The following is an 18,499-nucleotide window of genomic DNA, read 5'->3' on the forward strand; positions in this document are numbered from 1 at the left end:
AAGAGACGTCTAAGGTAGTTGGGCATTATAAATTTGCAATGATATTTATGGAAAAAAATCTAATAAACCGAGCCTCGAAGATGAGAACTTTTGGACGGCGAAAATTGAAACATTTCGTGTGAAATGTTTCTCATACAAACAAGAGTGTCCGGAATTTGAAGCTGTCCGTAATATGAATCAAAACGGTACTCTTCCCGCACCATCCCATAAGCCCATGGCCCCCAGCGCCGTATGCGGCAGATGAAGGAGAAGAAGTGGCGAGAGTGACGAACGAAGAGCTGGCAGAAGTCGTGAAATCATTCGCGTCAAACAAGGCACCGGGACCCGATGGTATCCCGAATGTTGCCTTAAAAGCGGCAGTGAACACGGATCCGGACATGTTCAGAACCACGATGCAACGCTGCATTGATCAAGGAATCTTCCCGGATGTATGGAAGCGACAGAAATTGGTGCTACTACCAAAGGCGGGGAAACCACCAGGTGACCCGTCGGCGTATAGACCTATCTGTCTACTAGATACGACGGGCAAGTTATTGGAGAGGTTGATTCTCAACAGGCTAGTACCGTATACGGAGAGTGCGGACGGCCTGTCCAACAACCAGTTTGGATTCAGAAAAGGTAAATCTACTCTGGACGCCATCCAGTCGGTCGTTCAAACAGCTGAGGTGGCAATCGAGCATAAAAGGAGCGGCATCCGTTACTGCGCGGTTGTCACTCTGGATGTGAAGAATGCGTTCAACAGCGCAAGCTGGGAAGCAATAGCACACGCGCTTCACCGCCTCAAGGTACCGGTGCAGTTGTGTAAGCTTCTAGAAAGCTATTTTGATGGTAGGATTCTACTGTATGACACAGAGGAGGGGCAGAAAAGCGTTCGAATTACCGCGGGAGTACCTCAAGGTTCAATCCTGGGCCCGCTGTTATGGAATGCGATGTACGATGACGTACTGAGGCTGCCCCTTCCGACGGGTGTTAAGATTGTTGGCTTCGCCGACGATATCACCCTAGTGGTCTATGGTGAATCGATAGAGGAAGTAGAGTTGACAGCAGCGCACTCTATTTCCCTGGTTGAGGAATGGATGAAGTCTAGGAAACTAGGACTGGCCCGTCACAAGACTGAGGTGGTGGTGGTCAACAACCGCAAGTCCGAGCAACGGGCGCTTATCTCGGTAGGTGATTGCACCATAGAGTCCAAGCGATCTCTTAGGCATCTTGGGGTAATGATTGATGACAAGCTGAGCTTCGCTAGCCACGTTGAATATGCCTGTAAAAGGGCATCTACGGCTATAGCGGCGCTTTCGAGGATGATGTCTAACAGCTCTGCTGTAATTGCCAGCAAACGCAAGCTGCTGGCAAGCGTGGCGCTATCCATACTAAGGTATGGAGGACCAATCTGGTCAAAAGCGCTTAAAACGAACAGAAACCTAAAGCGGTTGGAAAGCACGTACAGGATAATGTGCTTAAGAGTAGCAAGTGCATACCGGACGGTATCTAAAGAGGCCGTGTGCATCATAGCCGGGATGACGCCCATCGGGCTCATCATCAAGGAAGATGTTCAATGCTTCAACCAAAGGGGTACCAGAGGAGTCCGCGACACGTGTAAAGAGGAAACGCTCAGAAGCTGGCAGCAGGAATGGGATAACTCCACTAAGGGTAGATGGACCCATCGACTAATACCAAATGTGTCAGATTGGTATGGTAGAAGCCATGGGGAAGTGAACTTCCACCTGACGCAGTTTCTGTCAGGACATGGTTGCTATAGACAGTACCTGCATAGGTTCGGGCACTCAGAATCTCCTGCGTGCCCCAATTGTGCTGGTGTAGAGGAAACAGCGGAGCATGTCGTGTTCGATTGCCCCCGTTTCATTGTTGTGAGAGGTCGCATGCTCACTACATGCGGAGGGGTCACGTCCCCCGACAATATTATAGAGAGAATGTGTGCGGATGCCGAGTGCTGGAATGCAGTAACTACGGCTGTCACTCACATTATGTTAGAATTGCAGCGTCTATGGCGCGCCGACCAAGAGTTGGCTGCAGAGGATTAGCCCTGCGGAGGCTGGTCCCTTGTAACATTGTTTAAGTCGGCTAGGAGAAGCAGTTTGCCTAGGCTACTTCTGCTACACGTGTTGTGCTATATGCACTGGTCCCTTCCCGAAGAAATACCGTAAGGTGGTTCCGGGGAGATGAGGGTCTGAGTCCAAGGGTCATGTCGATGCACTGTTCACCACTTGAGCAATTCTAAATGAATTGCTCATGCACAGTGCATAGGCTGGTTTTAGCGGGTCGTCGTTGGTGTGTCATCCCCGCATTCCCTGAGTTATCTTCTCAGGGGATCTGTTTGCAGATTTCCCCCTTGTAAAAAACAAAAAAAAAACCTTTTTAACGGCCGATTCAATTATATGGTAGGTGACCAATCCACCACCCGCAGCGCTCGCATCGTTTTTGTTCGCGTTTGACGTTTACACACTACCGCCATCTGTTGGTCCATCGGCCAAACACACCAATTTTAGCATTGGGCGTACATGTCATCGTGACTATGATTTTGATCGGGATTTGTTGTAAGTGTTACGTCTGTTTGTCTGTGATAGTAGTTAACGCAATAAGTTCCAGAATGATGATTTTCGAAGCACGAGTCGTACATTTATCCTACGAGGCTTGCCGAGTTGAATAATTACGACGAGTGCTGTAAAAATCGAGTTCCGCAACGAGTTGCGTACAACATTTTTTGCAATTTCGTAGAAAACCACTTGAGGGTATAAGAAATCATATCGGAATGCATTCACCTACAATTTCTGAAAAAATGTTGTGTAATAATTTATCACGTAACTCAAAACAGAATCATTACAGAACTGCTTTCAGTTGCGGTATGACTATTACCACACTGCAGAATTCAGTGCAGGAAAGTAGGCCGTTTCATGACAGATAGGCGTGATGAAAAACATCCTATTACGATGAGAAATTGCAAAAATAATATAAAAATAATAACCATTGCTCACCTAGTTGCTGTAGTCTATCTTACGTAATTTTTTCTCAGCTTTCAGATGGTGATCTCAGAATTTAAAACAGCGCACCGCTAGTGAAAAAACGATTATTCTAACAAAATTCAAAATGGTGGCCAAATTCAAAACATCCTTTCTCTATACGATGCCACTAAGTTTGCTATGTGTTCCAAGATAAATATGAGACATATCACGTGAAGAAATACCCAAGATTTATCAAAAAATGAGCTTTTTCACAAACTGTTCAACTAGCTGGCGTACGAGGGGCCCACCAATTTGAGAAAACCGAAAGGACCACCCTTAAGTTTTATCGAAAACTAGCGATCTGTGACATAAAATTGGAATTCCAATGACTGGTGCCGATGGCGGCCTGGTTTCAGTGAGAATTGCTTATCTGAAAATTTTTGAAGTTTTTTAGATCTTTATTTGGCCAGCTTGGTACCAAACACGTGAATGGCCATTACTCAAGGACGGCTGCACCAAATTGCTTCATTTTTTCACAGCATACTCTCATTGATGTATTGTTCCGAAGAGTGATTATCCGAATACGATAAAAATTCTGTAGCATTGCGGTAAAATATGAAGCTGCCGGTAGAGGGGTTCATGAACGACCCCTTATGTGATTTGGAGCAATCAGTGCACAAAGTGATAAATCCATTCAAAAATAGTAAAGTAAAGAAGGATTTGTCTTAAAAGATATTATTGGCGTTACATCCCAACTGGGACAAAGCCTGCTTCTCAAGTTCCTGTTCTAATGAGCACTTCTCAAATATTAACTGAGAGCTATCTTTACCATTGGTCATTTTCTGCATTTGTGTATCTTTAGGCAATCACTGATACGGCACCATCCCATTATCCTGAACCCCATTACCCCGAACGCCACTACTCCGAATGCCACTACCCCGAATGGGTCACTTCCCCGAAAGCTATTACCCCGAATGAACCCCGAAAAGTATGAAATATAGTGCAGAATCTTGTTTTGCGGTCAAATAATGTAGACGATACTGTAATATTGCAAACTAATTTATGGTGCGTAAAATTTGCATCGCATGTTTTCCCTTCTTCTATATGCAGCTTTTTATTCGAAATATCCCGTTGTAAACTATTATCTTCTTCTTTCTGGGCTAGGATCTGTTTCTAAGCTGAGTGAGCACGTTCACAGTTATAGACTGAGAGATTTATTTGTCAATTAAACAGTATTGTATTTGTGCCATAGACAGAGAAGTCATTGTCAACTCATCACCCTAAATATGTTCTTGCTGAACATCACCGCATTCACCACTATTTAGACTTCTTGGAGGTGACCATATTTCAATTGTGTTTTTTTTTTAACAAAGGTTATGTCATAGAAGCACGTTGTTACAATGATCATTCTAGTCATAGTTGCAAGCATTTCATTAGAAATTTTGCCTTCTTTCTCAAATAGGCTGTTCTTTCAAGTTGCCATCGGAAAAGCTAGTCAATTATATTTTCATACAGAACAGCTAATTCTTTTAAAAGTACGATATCTCTACAACATCATTGATGTTAAGGCTTTAGTAAGAATCAATCATTTGTCAAAACTGAAAAGGTAGCATTTTCTGATTGATCAACAAATCAAGGAAAACAAGATCGTCCGTGCAGAGATGAGTAGAGACAAAGTAGCCGGGTTCAGATTGGGTACCACTTTAAGTACTGCATTTGGTTCCTTGGTATTGCAAAAGGTACCTAAGTTTGACAGATCGCAGTACACTTTTCACGACGTTCTAGATTTTGCTCTATTATGTGCTTTAAAATTTAGGGCAACTGCAAGGGACATGAAGGTATTTATTTCGTCTTTGGTCCGTGTACCGTATTTGACTAAATAAATAAAAATACGAACTTTTTTGTATATTTTTTCTGTCCGGGATAAACTCACTACTTTTCTCTCATCATCAATTCTCCATTGTCTTGAATCAAACATAGCTAATTTTTGTGAATATCTTATCGAAATTCAGCGGAATCATTCCATAAACCAACAAAAGTTTTTACTGTAGCGACGACCACAGGCCGCCGTGTTTCGACTATGCCACAGCGGAACGATTATTTATCAGGTTGGTCTTAAAGCGAGTCCCGTAGTACAACACTACAGCGATAATATCAGGGTGGTCATCCTATGCCATCGTTTCAAAAAAATAAAATCTTTTAGAAGATCCTAATGCCTGTAGACCGACATCTAAAAATTGCGAGTGAAGGAAGTGACTAGCATGGCCAAAATAAGACTTCATTAGAAATTTGACACATATTATAGTTTGCATAATAAATTCGCCCTTCTTTTTGAAGTAGGCTGTTCTTCTGAGCATTGCATTGTATCTATGTGAATCTCACAAGAAAATGAAGGACAATACTAAGCGAAACCTAGTGTGTATGAATTCCTCTAATATTTGTTTAAGTCAAATCCGATTTATACTCATAAGCAACCGTACATCTCCCTACCTTCTAATCAGAATTAATTTCAAAATGTTAGATGGGTAGAAATCAGAATTCCAAAATCATGATTATGTACTCTGATATCATGACTCCAGAGTGTTATCTTCAGAGTTGGGAATAAATTTTAAAATTCGTTCTACAGTAGCCAAAGCAAATCTCAGTCAACGAAGCCAGTGAAACTGACGCCAATTACTGCTGTAGGCAAACAACATTGAAAATAGCAAAACACCCGTTGTTAAGGGCAACCCAAAATTAATGTAGAAAAATGTTCTAATTCCCGCTGCATTTCCTGCATTTAAAGAGCCTTCAATGATACTAGTGAATTAGAAAATTCATGCACCCTACATAGTCTATTTGATGAGATTCCCGTTTTTGAACTACGGTGCTGGGAACAGCCACGTGATTTACTCGAAATTCAAGCCTACTCTTATTACCAGTCCCAGCACTGGTTATTTTATGAAAATATAGGGTAACGGTCGTATTTTGGACCCCCTAAGGAAGTGATTTTAGTTTTTTGTTCCAATTAATTAATTGCACAGCGTAACCAAGTCAAGGAATATGCCAAAATGTAGAGAAAAACTTCCTCTACGAGATAAAAATGCCCATACGGTCATGTAGGATCCTAAAAACGTCGAAAATAATTGAATTGTGATGCACTGTTTTTCATTATTTTGGACACACCAATACATTTTGGACCCTCAAAGTATATATTTTGGACCACTGGCATTTTTTATCGTTTGGCGACAAAGTCCACGACGGCTTCAATTTCTGTGTGTAACGTGTTTTAACGCTTGCATGGATGAACCGATTAAATTAAATTAATTTCAGATAAAATAAACACTTAGTCTATGTACAAACGGTTGAATCAAGTGCGGAATAATCCTATCTTTCCAAATGGCATGCGAATTGAGTTGGTCTTTCGATTATTACTGGGAAATTTGCAGGAAAATGGCGCAGGGGGTCCAAAATATATTGGTTACCCTACCATGATTCAGACTTATTATATCATGAGTCAGATTGCAGTAACGCAAACACAAGCGATAATAGTAGCTGATTGCTAGAAATCATGCATCGAATGCTGGCAATTAATGAGCCGCGCATCCATTTATGATCTATTTATTATTTATTGTTCTGTCAGTCAATCCAATAAAATAAAAATAAAAAACAAATAAAAAACATCTTTTTCTAGAGCGAGGTTTGAACCACCCAGACAACCAGAAATCGCATGAAAGTTCACGTTACAACTCGTTTATTCATACTAATTACATCAAACTCGCAAAACACCGTTGATAAACTCGTCAGATTGATGAGTTTCCTCGCATAAAACACTTCTTTTTTGAGTTCATTTATACATTTTGTTTCATCTCGTACACTCGTACAAAGTAAGTCGAATCAATCCGTAGCATAAGATCACAGTTTATTTCGGTGGAATATTTATACACTCGCATTGTATGTTATTATTCATCACATAATATATGCACGCATATCGCCTCCACTTTTGTACGTAGAAGGCCTTTTCGCGATATTTTATAAGTGTAATTTTGCACATATAAAGCCTCCAGGTGATTTCGTTATACGTCCATTTTGGTTGTCAGGGCAAGAACCTTTTAATAGAGAGACCCGTACTTTACCACACTACCAATTTGTCGTATTGAATTGTGGGTGATTGATACGAATGACTTGAAGCAAAGTGCACCGCTTATTGTTGTCACTCTGGATGTTCATAATTATGACTCCAGTAGGCGAATTCCGGCGCGTATTTTCTTTGAAGCAAAGAAAAATTTCTTGCTGGTGAGTTATGGAAGAAAATATCTACTCTTTGAAGAAAATGTGCGCTGGAATTCACCTACAGGCGAATTCCATCTAGAATGAGTCGGAAAAAATAAAAATCGTGCTCGATAGTCTTCAATTTGGATTGAATTTTTCACATGTTTTGGAATGGTACAATAAGTGTCTTCCATAGAAAAATCGATCATTTTGACTCGAGTTTTGAAAATGGTCTATAATTTTTTTCAAAATGGTCTATAATGATGGGCCTATTTTTATTTTTAATTAATATTTTTGCGTTAAACTCGATATAATTCGAAATTGGCTACTTCTAGAGAAACTATTCATGTAACCATTATGGTTTAGAATCATTTCAAGATTCTTATTGTATCATCAGAACGTATTTACTTTGGCAAAAAATTAAAATTTTGAAAATAGGCCGAAAGTTGTTCTTAGAAAAACTTTATTATTAAAAATTTCATAATCATGAAACTTTGTCCAAAACATCTGTTTACAATCGAGATTCTATGGTGAAAATTTGAAAATATTAAAAATGTTTTTGTGTAATTTAAAATTTAAGTTCTATTTTTGAATTGTTCATGAAAAAACATAGAACATTTTTTGGTTTGTGTTATTTTTTTGTAGGCCAAATGTTTCACTAAAACTTCTTCATAGAACATTTTTCTCTAAAATCAATATTCGAGACTATTAGAATTTTTCAAATAAGTTGCATGAAAAAATGTATAGGTCATTTTCAAAAGTTATTTTCGAGTCAAAATGATCGATTTTTCTATGGAAAACACTTATTGTACCATACCAAAACATTCGAGTTTAACTATCCGGTGCATTCGGACGTGCATACAAATCGGTGCGATAAAGCAATTAAATTTAACTTCGCCGACACCAACCATCGGGAGGGATCAAATTACGCAGTGTAAGCAGGTGACCGCGAGGTGACATAGCGAATAAATCAGTGCATAAATAATAAATCAAGAACCAAGCACCCCTCAGGGGGGATCAAATTCCGCAATACCGCCTCCCAGCGGCGGAACTGGGGCCTTTCCCGTCTTGGGAGAAAACCCGAACAAATCAAACGGGACTTATCTTGTAATTCAGTGCAAATCCGAGGACGAAAATCTTGTCAAAGCTTCTCCAATTCTGGTGGAAAAACCGTCAAAGCTACATGCGGTGAAGTGCAATCTATGAATAAAACTAGCGATGGCAAAATCTTGGTGTTGACCAAATCGGAAAAACAAGCAAAAGTGATGATGAAGCTGGAAAAAATGGGAAATTACGAAGTGTCGGTTGTTGAGCACATGTCGCTCAACACCTGTCGCGTAGTGATCTCAGATAGAGAACTGATGTACGAAGAAGACTCGGAAATCGAAAAAGTACTGAAACCACAAGGCGTGATAAAAGTGGAACGAATTATGAGGAAAAGGGATGCGGAACTCCAAAAAACCTCATCCTTCATTGTACACGTGAAAGCCAGTGTCCCCCCACCAAACTTTAAAATTGGATATCTATCAGTGGTAGCAAGGCCGTATTATCCAAGGCCACTAAGATGCTTCAACTGTCTACAGCTCGGACATCTAGGAAGAGAGTGCAAAAGAGAAAAAACATGTAGAAAGTGCAGCCAAGTGTATCACAGTGAATCCTGTGAAGAAGAAGAAAAATGCATAAACTGCAAGGGCAAACACAATGCTCTCAGCAACGAGTGCGAAAAATACCAAGAACAAGTTAAAATCACGAAGCTGAAAGTAGATAAGAGAATAAGCTACTGGGAAGCCAAAAAGTTAATTGAAGCAGAACAGAAGAAAAGCTATGCGGAACAAGTTAAACAAGCGACAGCAGAGGTTTACGAGAAAGCTGCATTGCAAAGAGAAAACGAATTCAAAGAAATGATCAAAGCATACGAAAACAAAATCAAGTCACTGGAAATGGAAATTCAAAAAATTAACGAAAATTACCAAAAGGCACTAAACAGGATGACGGAAGAAAGAACAGCTCGGAAACGCGCAGAGAAAGAATACGACGACCTTTCGAAGTGGATTCAATCCACCGAAAGGAAGGAAACACAAGCTCAAAACATTGGATCCGGAACGAAACATGGAAGGCAAAGCTCAGACTATCAAACGTCACCATTAAGAAAAAAATCCTGCAAAAAAATGGACACACAGTCATTAGTGATTGAATCTGATGATTCAATCATTGAAGAAGACTAGCTCAACAAACAAAGGAACTGAATATGGACCCCTCTATTATACATCAAACAACAGCAGAATTAATCCAATGGAACTGTAATGGCCTCAGAAGCCAAACCGCCGAACTACAAGTTTTGATCACCAAGTATAACCCATTTTTGATAACCTTGCAAGAAACAAGAACAAACAGCTCGACCAACTACTCAATTCCTGGTTACGATACTCTATTCTGCCATCGACCATCAGGTCAAGGTGGAGCTGCCATCGCTATCAAACACGGAATAAAGTTCTCAAAAGTTGACCTAAACACAAATATCGAAGCAATTGCCATTGAAACCAATATTCCAAGGAAAATGTCTGTATGCAGTATATACTTATCACCTAACCAACCCATAAACAAGACAGAAATTGACAACATCATTGAGCTACTACCAAAACCATGTATTATCTCAGGAGACTTCAACGCACACCATAGCCTCTGGGGATCATCCAAAGACGACAGCCGTGGCAAAACCATTGAAAACATAGTTAAGGAAAACGAATTAATTACTCTTAACGACGGCAGCCCCAGTTTCATTCACACTGGAGCACAAAACAGCTCAACGTGCATTGACCTAACATTTTGCTCAGCTGAATTAGCAGACAAACTGAATTGGATAACTCTAGAGATCAACATGGCAGTGACCATTTCCCAATTACGATTGGCCTTTCCACGGCTGCAAAACATTCACGAACACCCAGATGGAAAATCCACGAAGCAAATTGGAACCTCTTTGAAGATAAGCTCGAAGAACTCATTCACCAAAGTCAACACTACACAATCGAAGAGCTAACAGTTGCAATCCAAACTGCAGCCTCCCTATCAATCCCAAAGACATCCACGGAGGGACATCCAAGAACTGTCCCATGGTGGAACCAGAAAGTGGCGGACGCCATAAAAGTGAGAAGGAAAAAACTAAGGAAAAAGCAAAATACCCACCCAGGTGACCCTATGTTTCCAATAATTCTGGATGAATCCCAAAAAGCCAGAAACAACGCCAGGAAAATTATTGAAGAAGAAAAACAAAAGTCTTGGGAACAATACGCATCTTCAATCAACAAAGACACTCCCACAAACGAAATATGGAAGAAAATACGGGCAATATCCAAAAAAGGATCATCTTCACAAAGGACATGGGCTATTGACACGGGTGAAAGAATTCTTTATGACCCAGCAGACATAGCCAACCATCTAGCAGAACATTTTTACAAAGAATCATCCAACGATGCTTACTCTCCAGAATTCCAACAAAAAAAGCAAAAAGACGAAAAAACTACAATCAAATTTAAAAGGCAAGGAAATCCCGAAATGGATATGGACTTCTCTATGAATGAAATGATCTTCCAAATAGACAACAAGCTTACTGGATCTTCACCTGGTCCAGACGGTATTCACAACTCAATGCTGAAACAACTACCATTTTACGTTAAAAGAAAACTACTTGAAGCATACAACACAATATGGAAAAACGGGAACTTTCCGGAACTATGGGGAACATCCATCTTGGTACCTATTCCGAAACCAGGAAAATGTCCCAACACCCCAAACAACCTCAGGCCCATTTGTTTATCAAGCTGTGTTTTAAAGCTATTCGAACGAATGGTAAATAGGCGACTTATGCGCTATTTGGAAAAGAACAACACACTAGGAAAAGTACAATTCGGATTCAGGAGAGGCCATCAGACTAACGACGTAATCTCTCACATTGATAATTATGCAAGAAAAGCAATCAACGACAAGAAACACGCAGAAATCATATTCCTCGACCTGCAGAAGGCATACGACCGAACATGGCGCAGACTTATTTTAAAAAGACTCGCAAAAGCCAATGTTACAGGAAACATGGCAAAATTTTGTAGTTCATTTCTAGAACGCAGAGAGTTCCATGTCCGTTATAACGGGCAGCTCTCAAACCCAAAAATCCAAGAAAATGGGGTCCCACAAGGATCAGTCTTGGCAGTGACGTTCTTCCTATTAGCAGTGGAAAGCATCAAAACCTTCATCCCACAGGACGCTTTTATCAGAATGTATGCAGACGACATCACCATTGCAGTCGAAACAAAATCCGCTAAATGGACCCGATCAAAAGTACAGAAAATTCTCAACGGCATTCAGAAATGGTGTACCGAAACCGGTTTCAGCGTATCAGCCACAAAATCAGCAATAATGCACGTTGGAAAACGAAGAAAACTACAAAAACAAGCAACACCTATGCTTAATTCAGCAGCAATCAACTTAGTGAAACAACACAAATTATTGGGAGTGTGGATCGATCACCGACTAAACTATAACTACCACATAAAAATAACCAGAGATGAAGTAAAGCGACGATTGGACATCATGAAATGCCTTAGCAAAACCAAATTTGGAGCGGACAGAAAATCTTTACTGCATATACTGAACATGATCATCCTCCCAAAACTCACATATGGTGCACCAGCACTAACCTGTTCGGAGCAACAAGTAATCACCAAACTAAACCCAATATATCACCAGGGAATCCGATATGCCACTGGTGCATTTCATTCTAGCCCAATAGACAGTATTTTATCGGAAAGCGGACTTCTTCCCCTGGAACTTATCTTCACAAAAATGACTATCAACTACTCATTGAAACAACTTGCGCGCGGAATCCACAATCCTGATCTCCACCTAATAAATAAAGTAAGCAGTATTCTGGATGATCTACAGATACCACCAATGACCGTCACAGAAGAAGACTGTACAGCACTACTGGACTGGGAAGAAACCACCTACAGAATCAACTTAGAAATACCAGAACGACTCCCACCGGCAGCAAAACAAAATCACTTCAAGGAGCTTTGCAATACCGAGTATCATAACCATACTCACACATACACCGATGGCTCAAAAATGGATGATGGAGTTGGATGCGGGATATATTCACACGACCTCAACCTCAACACATCGATATGCCTACCAAAACATCTAACCATATTCAGCGCAGAAGCATTCGCTATACTGAGAGCGATAGACAGCTGTCCCAGTGGGCTTAATGTCATATTTAGCGATTCTAAAAGTGTTCTGGAAGCCGTCGCTAACAAAAATTCAAGCCATCCATGGATAACATGCATCAGAAACATTCTACAGGACAAAAAAGGCAGCATCGAACTATGTTGGGTCCCAGCACATGTAAACATCCATGGAAACGAGAAGGCGGACGAGCTTGCAAAAAATGGTGCCATGCTTCAAACTCCGTTAGATATTAAAACGCCCTTCGCAGACTTCAAACACCTCATAAACACACAAATTAAACAAGTGTGGCAAAACAAATGGTATGCAAGCAGAAACAAGCTCAGGCAAATCAAAAATACTATAGAAGAATGGAACACGTCATACAATGAAGACAGACACTTCAGTCGAATATTAACTAGGCTAAGAATTGGGCATACCCATGGGCACTATGCAAAAAAAGAAGATGCAGTGAACCAATCACCGTAAGCCACATACTAATCGAATGTCGTCTCTACGAAACAGAGCGCAGAAATTACAAACTCGGCAATTCCCTGCATGAACTGTTGGGGAACGACACGAGCACCCTTGAAAAAACAAAACAATTTCTGAAAGACTGCAAACTCGACAAGCTGATATAAACCTACAAAAAACACCAAAAACACACACCAATGCTGATCCAACATTAAGCTGCAAAAGCCATCCACCATCAAGCCAACATGTCAGCATAATTCTCCTACTTATACCGTCGACGAATGACAAACAAGCACCAGTAATATTATCGACCACCAGTGGAAAACCAAACCTCATCAACATCATGGGCTACGACAACTCCAAGAAACCCACCCAAAACGGTGACCAGGACGTCACCCCATTATCGAGAATCAGGAAGTCCACACCGGACTTCTAGAAGACCACGATTGGAAGATTAACCTGATCCTGATAATCTCAACAATACAACTGCTCATCGGCATCCTCACTATTCTAAGGAAACAGTGGAAGAAAACCGCAATGAAAGCTGCAAAATCTGTAGCAGCCCTCGATGTCTAGGCAGAAATCTCCAACCACGGAAACAAATGGAACATAGAACCTTTAAAACGTGTTAGAATTAAGAAGTGAACAACATAATAAGACCAAATTGTATTTAACATAAAATCAACGACCGAAATGACCAAATGGTTAAACGGTCTCTAATAAATATACATACATACAGTATTGGACAAAACATTTGCAACTTTTTCGATTTTCCACCAATCACCAACTTTGGTTAGCTAGATCTCAGTCATTTATTGCCCGATTCGTATGAAATTTTCACAGAACATCAGATATAACTTGAATTTTAACATATATTTTTGAATAATTTTTCCAATCACGAGTTTATAAATAATAACGGTTTAACTAAAGTGTAATTTTCGACGAAAAATTCAAAACTATTTATCTCAAAATCTAATAGCCCTACACAAAAACTGTCTTCGGCAAACTTGTTCATCTCGTTAAAATCTACAACTTGAAGATACCTTGAAGCTATTTCTTCAACATATTTATGTTTAGTTATGTCATTTATAAAAAATGGTCAAAAAATTCACTTTAGTCAAACCGTTACTGCTTTTGAAATTGTGATTGGAAAAATCACTCAAAAATATATGTTAAAATTAAAGTTACGTCTGATGTTCTGCCAAAATTTCATTCAAATCGGTCCATAAATAACCGAGATATAGCTTACCAAAGTTGGACATTTTGTATGGAAAATCGAAAAAGTTGCATATGTTTTGTCCAATACTGTACATACATACCATAACAAAAACATGTGCAAAATTTACTGCAAAACGAAGATGGTCGTGTTCTGTGACTGACCGATTTGACATGGAATTCGTCTTCCTGATATCATATCAAAGCCAGTTTATGAATTTCATGGTTTGTAAATCATGATTTGGGAATCAGATTTTTATCCGTGTATGTATCGGGGTAATGGCGTTCGGATTAGTGGCTTTCGGGGTAGTGTCATAGAGTCACAGATACATTTATCCCCGGGATGTCGTGAAAATTTCCAATCATTTTCCTCGACCTGCGGGATTAGAACCCGCGGCCCTCAGCTTGCTGAATACCTGTACGTTTATGATTCATTCATGAATACATGATTCGTTGTAGAATTATTTTATTAACTCATTTTACAATACAGAATAAAGATTTGTTTCGCAAAGTTTCTCAGTACATCATGGACTTCCTGGTAATTAGTTTGTCTTGCTTAGCATTATATCCCAATTGAAATAAAGCATGCTTATAAACGAAGTTTTCGTTTTTTACCAGTTTCTTAAAATAATTCTCAAGCTTTGTCAACTATTGTGGACAATCATCTCGCTGTATACACTTCCAATTGGCATTCCTGACGTATCCGTCCTTGCAGAACCATCCGCTCACGCAATTCGCCGTGCATATCATTGGATCGTCAAATTTGATAGAATCGCACGTTTCCGGGCAAGCTGTGCCACACTGTTTGTATATCTCGTGTCGATGGCATGGCTTTCCTGAAAATCAATCATTCATTTCAGTGGTGATTGACTCAGAGATTACACGAGCGAAAAATACCTGAATTAGCATCAACAATGGTCAGTACAGCAAGTGCAAGACAGCAGAAGCCCACGACAGATACCGAACCGATGCGCATTTTTCACTTTTCGGACTGTTCAATTGAGAAAAGCACAGATGGTCAGTTGATAAAATACTGAATGGGACATGATCTAATGCGGCAATTATATAGCAACCGGGGTTGATTAGTAAAGGAGACAAAAACGCGAATCTGAATTCATCATTGAACAATGATCTCTGCAAATTCCTACGGTAAAACTACAACAGTTAGTTAAAGTTGTGGTTCGTTTTTATGTTGGCTTTCTAGTATCTATGGATGTATTTAAGGCATGTTCTACGCGGAGGATATTCACGGAACCATAGAAATGTAAAAAAGCAGTTTTTATTGAAAACGTCCCACAACCAGTTGCGATCAAAAATGTTATGAGAGTCAGTCTATCCTATGATTAACACTCTAAAGATTTGAATAGGATCGATCCCTTTTCCGTACAACATCAGGAAATATATGCAGAGGATTTTTATTAATCTCGATGCATTATCTGATAAAGATCTACAAAACGTTTTGTACTTTTGAGTTGTAATTATTTTTCGTACATATTTATACCTTTCTAATCCTTTTCTAAAATTAGAATCAGTACTTTCGATTTTTTGTTGGACCCGTGGGAGACACTAAAACTTCGTCATGAAAAAAATTATCTTAGAATATCGCGTTTCCGGATTATTGTTATAAGACGAACAAAAGGAAGGATGAATTTAATTTAAATTCTTCCAAGAAAATGGACTTCAAAACTCAAAAATGGAAGGATGGACATGAAGTATTTTCATTAACATAGGAGAGATTGAAGAATGATATTCAACTGGCTATTTATGTCACATATGAATACCTTAGTTTTAATCTAATCGAACATTCCTATCACAGTTTCTCAAAAACACCTTTAGACCGTTTGCTCTACTAATTATATTCTTCAATGTTCTCTTTTGTCATTTCCGGATCCTTCCGAACAACAGTGTGATAACTATGAGCACGACCGCACCAACAACTCCCCGGCCAGCAGGCATCCGTCCCCTGGCCGAAGCGCGGGCCCCAACGCCAGTAATTCCCCAGCCGGTGCAGCAGGAACCGGTGCCAGTCCACCGAAGCGATCCAAAAAGCAAACGACGAAACACCGGACCGCAACGGAACACGATAAACAGCACTCGACGCCGGCCAAATCCGGTGACCCTGGAAACAATGCGTCATCGATACCTGCCGCCGCCGGTGCAGACAGGGTAAGAACCGATGAGTTATACAATCTCAGCAGTAAATAGGTGTGAAAACGAGGGACGTAACACGCGGAACTTATTTATAAACACCTTATCGATTGCTAACGCAGCGATTTTATGTTTTGCTGGTTATCCACTTACAATAAGGTGGTATGAGTAAGGACTGTATCGAAAAGTAATTAGCAACGTATTTAATTGTCCCGGAAAACTTGAGTTGACTCTACCAACTTTTTTATGGGTCGCAGGGCTGTGTATAGCCTGGCTACATTCCATTACCCCGTACGCCATTATCCCGAATGCCACCACCCCCGAACAACATTACCCCAAATAGGTCATTACCCAGAATGAGTCATGAGTCATTGTTGATCTTCTGAAGTGCAGTAATTTGTGTTGCAAAAATGTCTACGGTGCTATACTTAGAATGGGACTGGAGACGGCTCATGTGTATGCTCCTCGAGTTTTTTCCTTTTTTCGTATGTTAGCTGCTCTTTTCACAAATTCACCAGCCCCGCCATAAAACTATAGTTGAATATATTTTGATATATTGAATTATAAAATATAAATATAAATAAATATAAATATAAATAAATATAAATATAAAATATATTGAAGGTAGCCAGGTGGACATCCGCAAACGCTTGCTTGTAGGTACCGTAAAACGGGGTTACTTTGATAATGCGGGTAACTTTGATAGTGCGTGGACAACAACATATTAAACGGAATAACGAAGTTTCTTTTAATCAGTTAAGCTAAGTATGCTGTTCCGCTCAAGAAAAGTAAAAATTTCTGCCCAAGAAATGGTCAAGAAATTTCCTACAGTGAGCTCCATTTGAATTGACATTTCTTTTCAACTACGTACTGCGATCAAAGAAAAATGCATTTCTTGAGCATTTCTTGCAAGAAATTTCCCACGCATCGAGATAGGCGATTATTTTTCTGTTGAAGTGCATACTTCGCTTTAAGCAAAACGAATGCAAAAGTAAAGAGTATTAGTATGACACTTCATGTCAAAGCTATTTTCGTTGGAATCAAAAGCATTAAATTTTATAAGATTTTAGCATTTTTGCAACGCTTACAAACAATCTGTTATACGATCACTATTTCATGAAGTCATAATGAGTTCATCACTTATCCTTCATAGCCTTCAGGGTGTCTACTCGTTTACCGAAATAAAATTCCCTGATATTTCCAGGTTTTTCCAGGTTTCACTAAAAAAAATCCAGGTTCTAGAAATACTCTAAAAACAAACTAACAACTCTTAAAACAAACTGAAGTGTTTTCTATTTAATAGCTATTTTTACGCTTTTGAACATTATTTAAAGCATGGAGTGCTTCGTGAAGCCCAAGCAGGACAGTTCGGTTTTGCGTCGTCCGATTGATTTTGCTGACGGATTCGCGCGTTTTCGTTGCCGGAGATTTTCTTTTCCCCTGTTTTGGAGCGTCTTGCTGGGTACGTATTTGGGAAGGCCCAAGCAAGACGGTTTATTTTCGGGACGCCAAGAAGTTTTGCTGTCAGTGTCAGTTTTGTGTTCAGTCGAGAATGGATTACCAACTGGTGAGTTCGTTTCATGCTTATGATAACACATATTTTCTTGAAAGCGTAACTTTTACGTAATATTAAAACAAACTCTGTATGGTTTGTCACTATAGGTGTCGGCGTTATGCTTTTTTCTTATACAATTTGAATATACATATATTTTTCTCTTTTTGACATTATTAAAAATTATCTTTTGAATTGTTCGACATTGTGAATGTTGACGTATTTTCTAAAACTTCTTCCATATCGAGACAAAATGCACAGTAATACTCATATGTAATTTTCAAACAAACTATGTATGGTTCGTCACTATAAGTATCGGCATTATTCCTGTTTCATATAAGTTAAAATATATACATGTAATTTTCAGTTTTCGTCATTAATAAAAACGTCTTTTGAATTGTTCGACATTATAGATGTTGACGTATTTTTTCCAAAAACTTCCCGAGACAAAAATACAAAACTAGCTTTAAATATAAGTCGTATATTTCCCCCTTGTCCATGGATCGCATCACCGACCAGAGGTGACTCCCAGATCTTTTCCTCCCTCACTAATAAACACCCGTGGTGATTGTGGAGATGCAGAAGAATTCTCGGTCTCTAGAAGCAACAATCATTACACCCTAACATTCCTTCCCCATCCCAACTGACTGTAAGGACTTGGCCGGCGCCGCTATTGATCAAT

General features: G+C 39.6%; 1 protein-coding gene across 1 annotated transcript in view; it reads left to right on the plus strand.

The window, feature by feature from the left end:
• Positions 1 to 18,499, plus strand: part of LOC110675138 (protein pygopus-like) — a 165,615-nt gene that overhangs the window by 136,135 nt on the left and 10,981 nt on the right. Inside the window, exon 5 of the mRNA XM_021839519.1 lies at positions 16,023 to 16,283. Coding sequence (XP_021695211.1) covers positions 16,023 to 16,283 — 261 coding nt within the window. The remainder of the gene's footprint in view (positions 1 to 16,022; positions 16,284 to 18,499) is intronic.

This window comes from Aedes aegypti, chromosome 2 (genome assembly GCF_002204515.2).
Source record: "Aedes aegypti strain LVP_AGWG chromosome 2, AaegL5.0 Primary Assembly, whole genome shotgun sequence".
NCBI classification, from domain to species: Eukaryota; Metazoa; Arthropoda; class Insecta; order Diptera; family Culicidae; genus Aedes; species Aedes aegypti.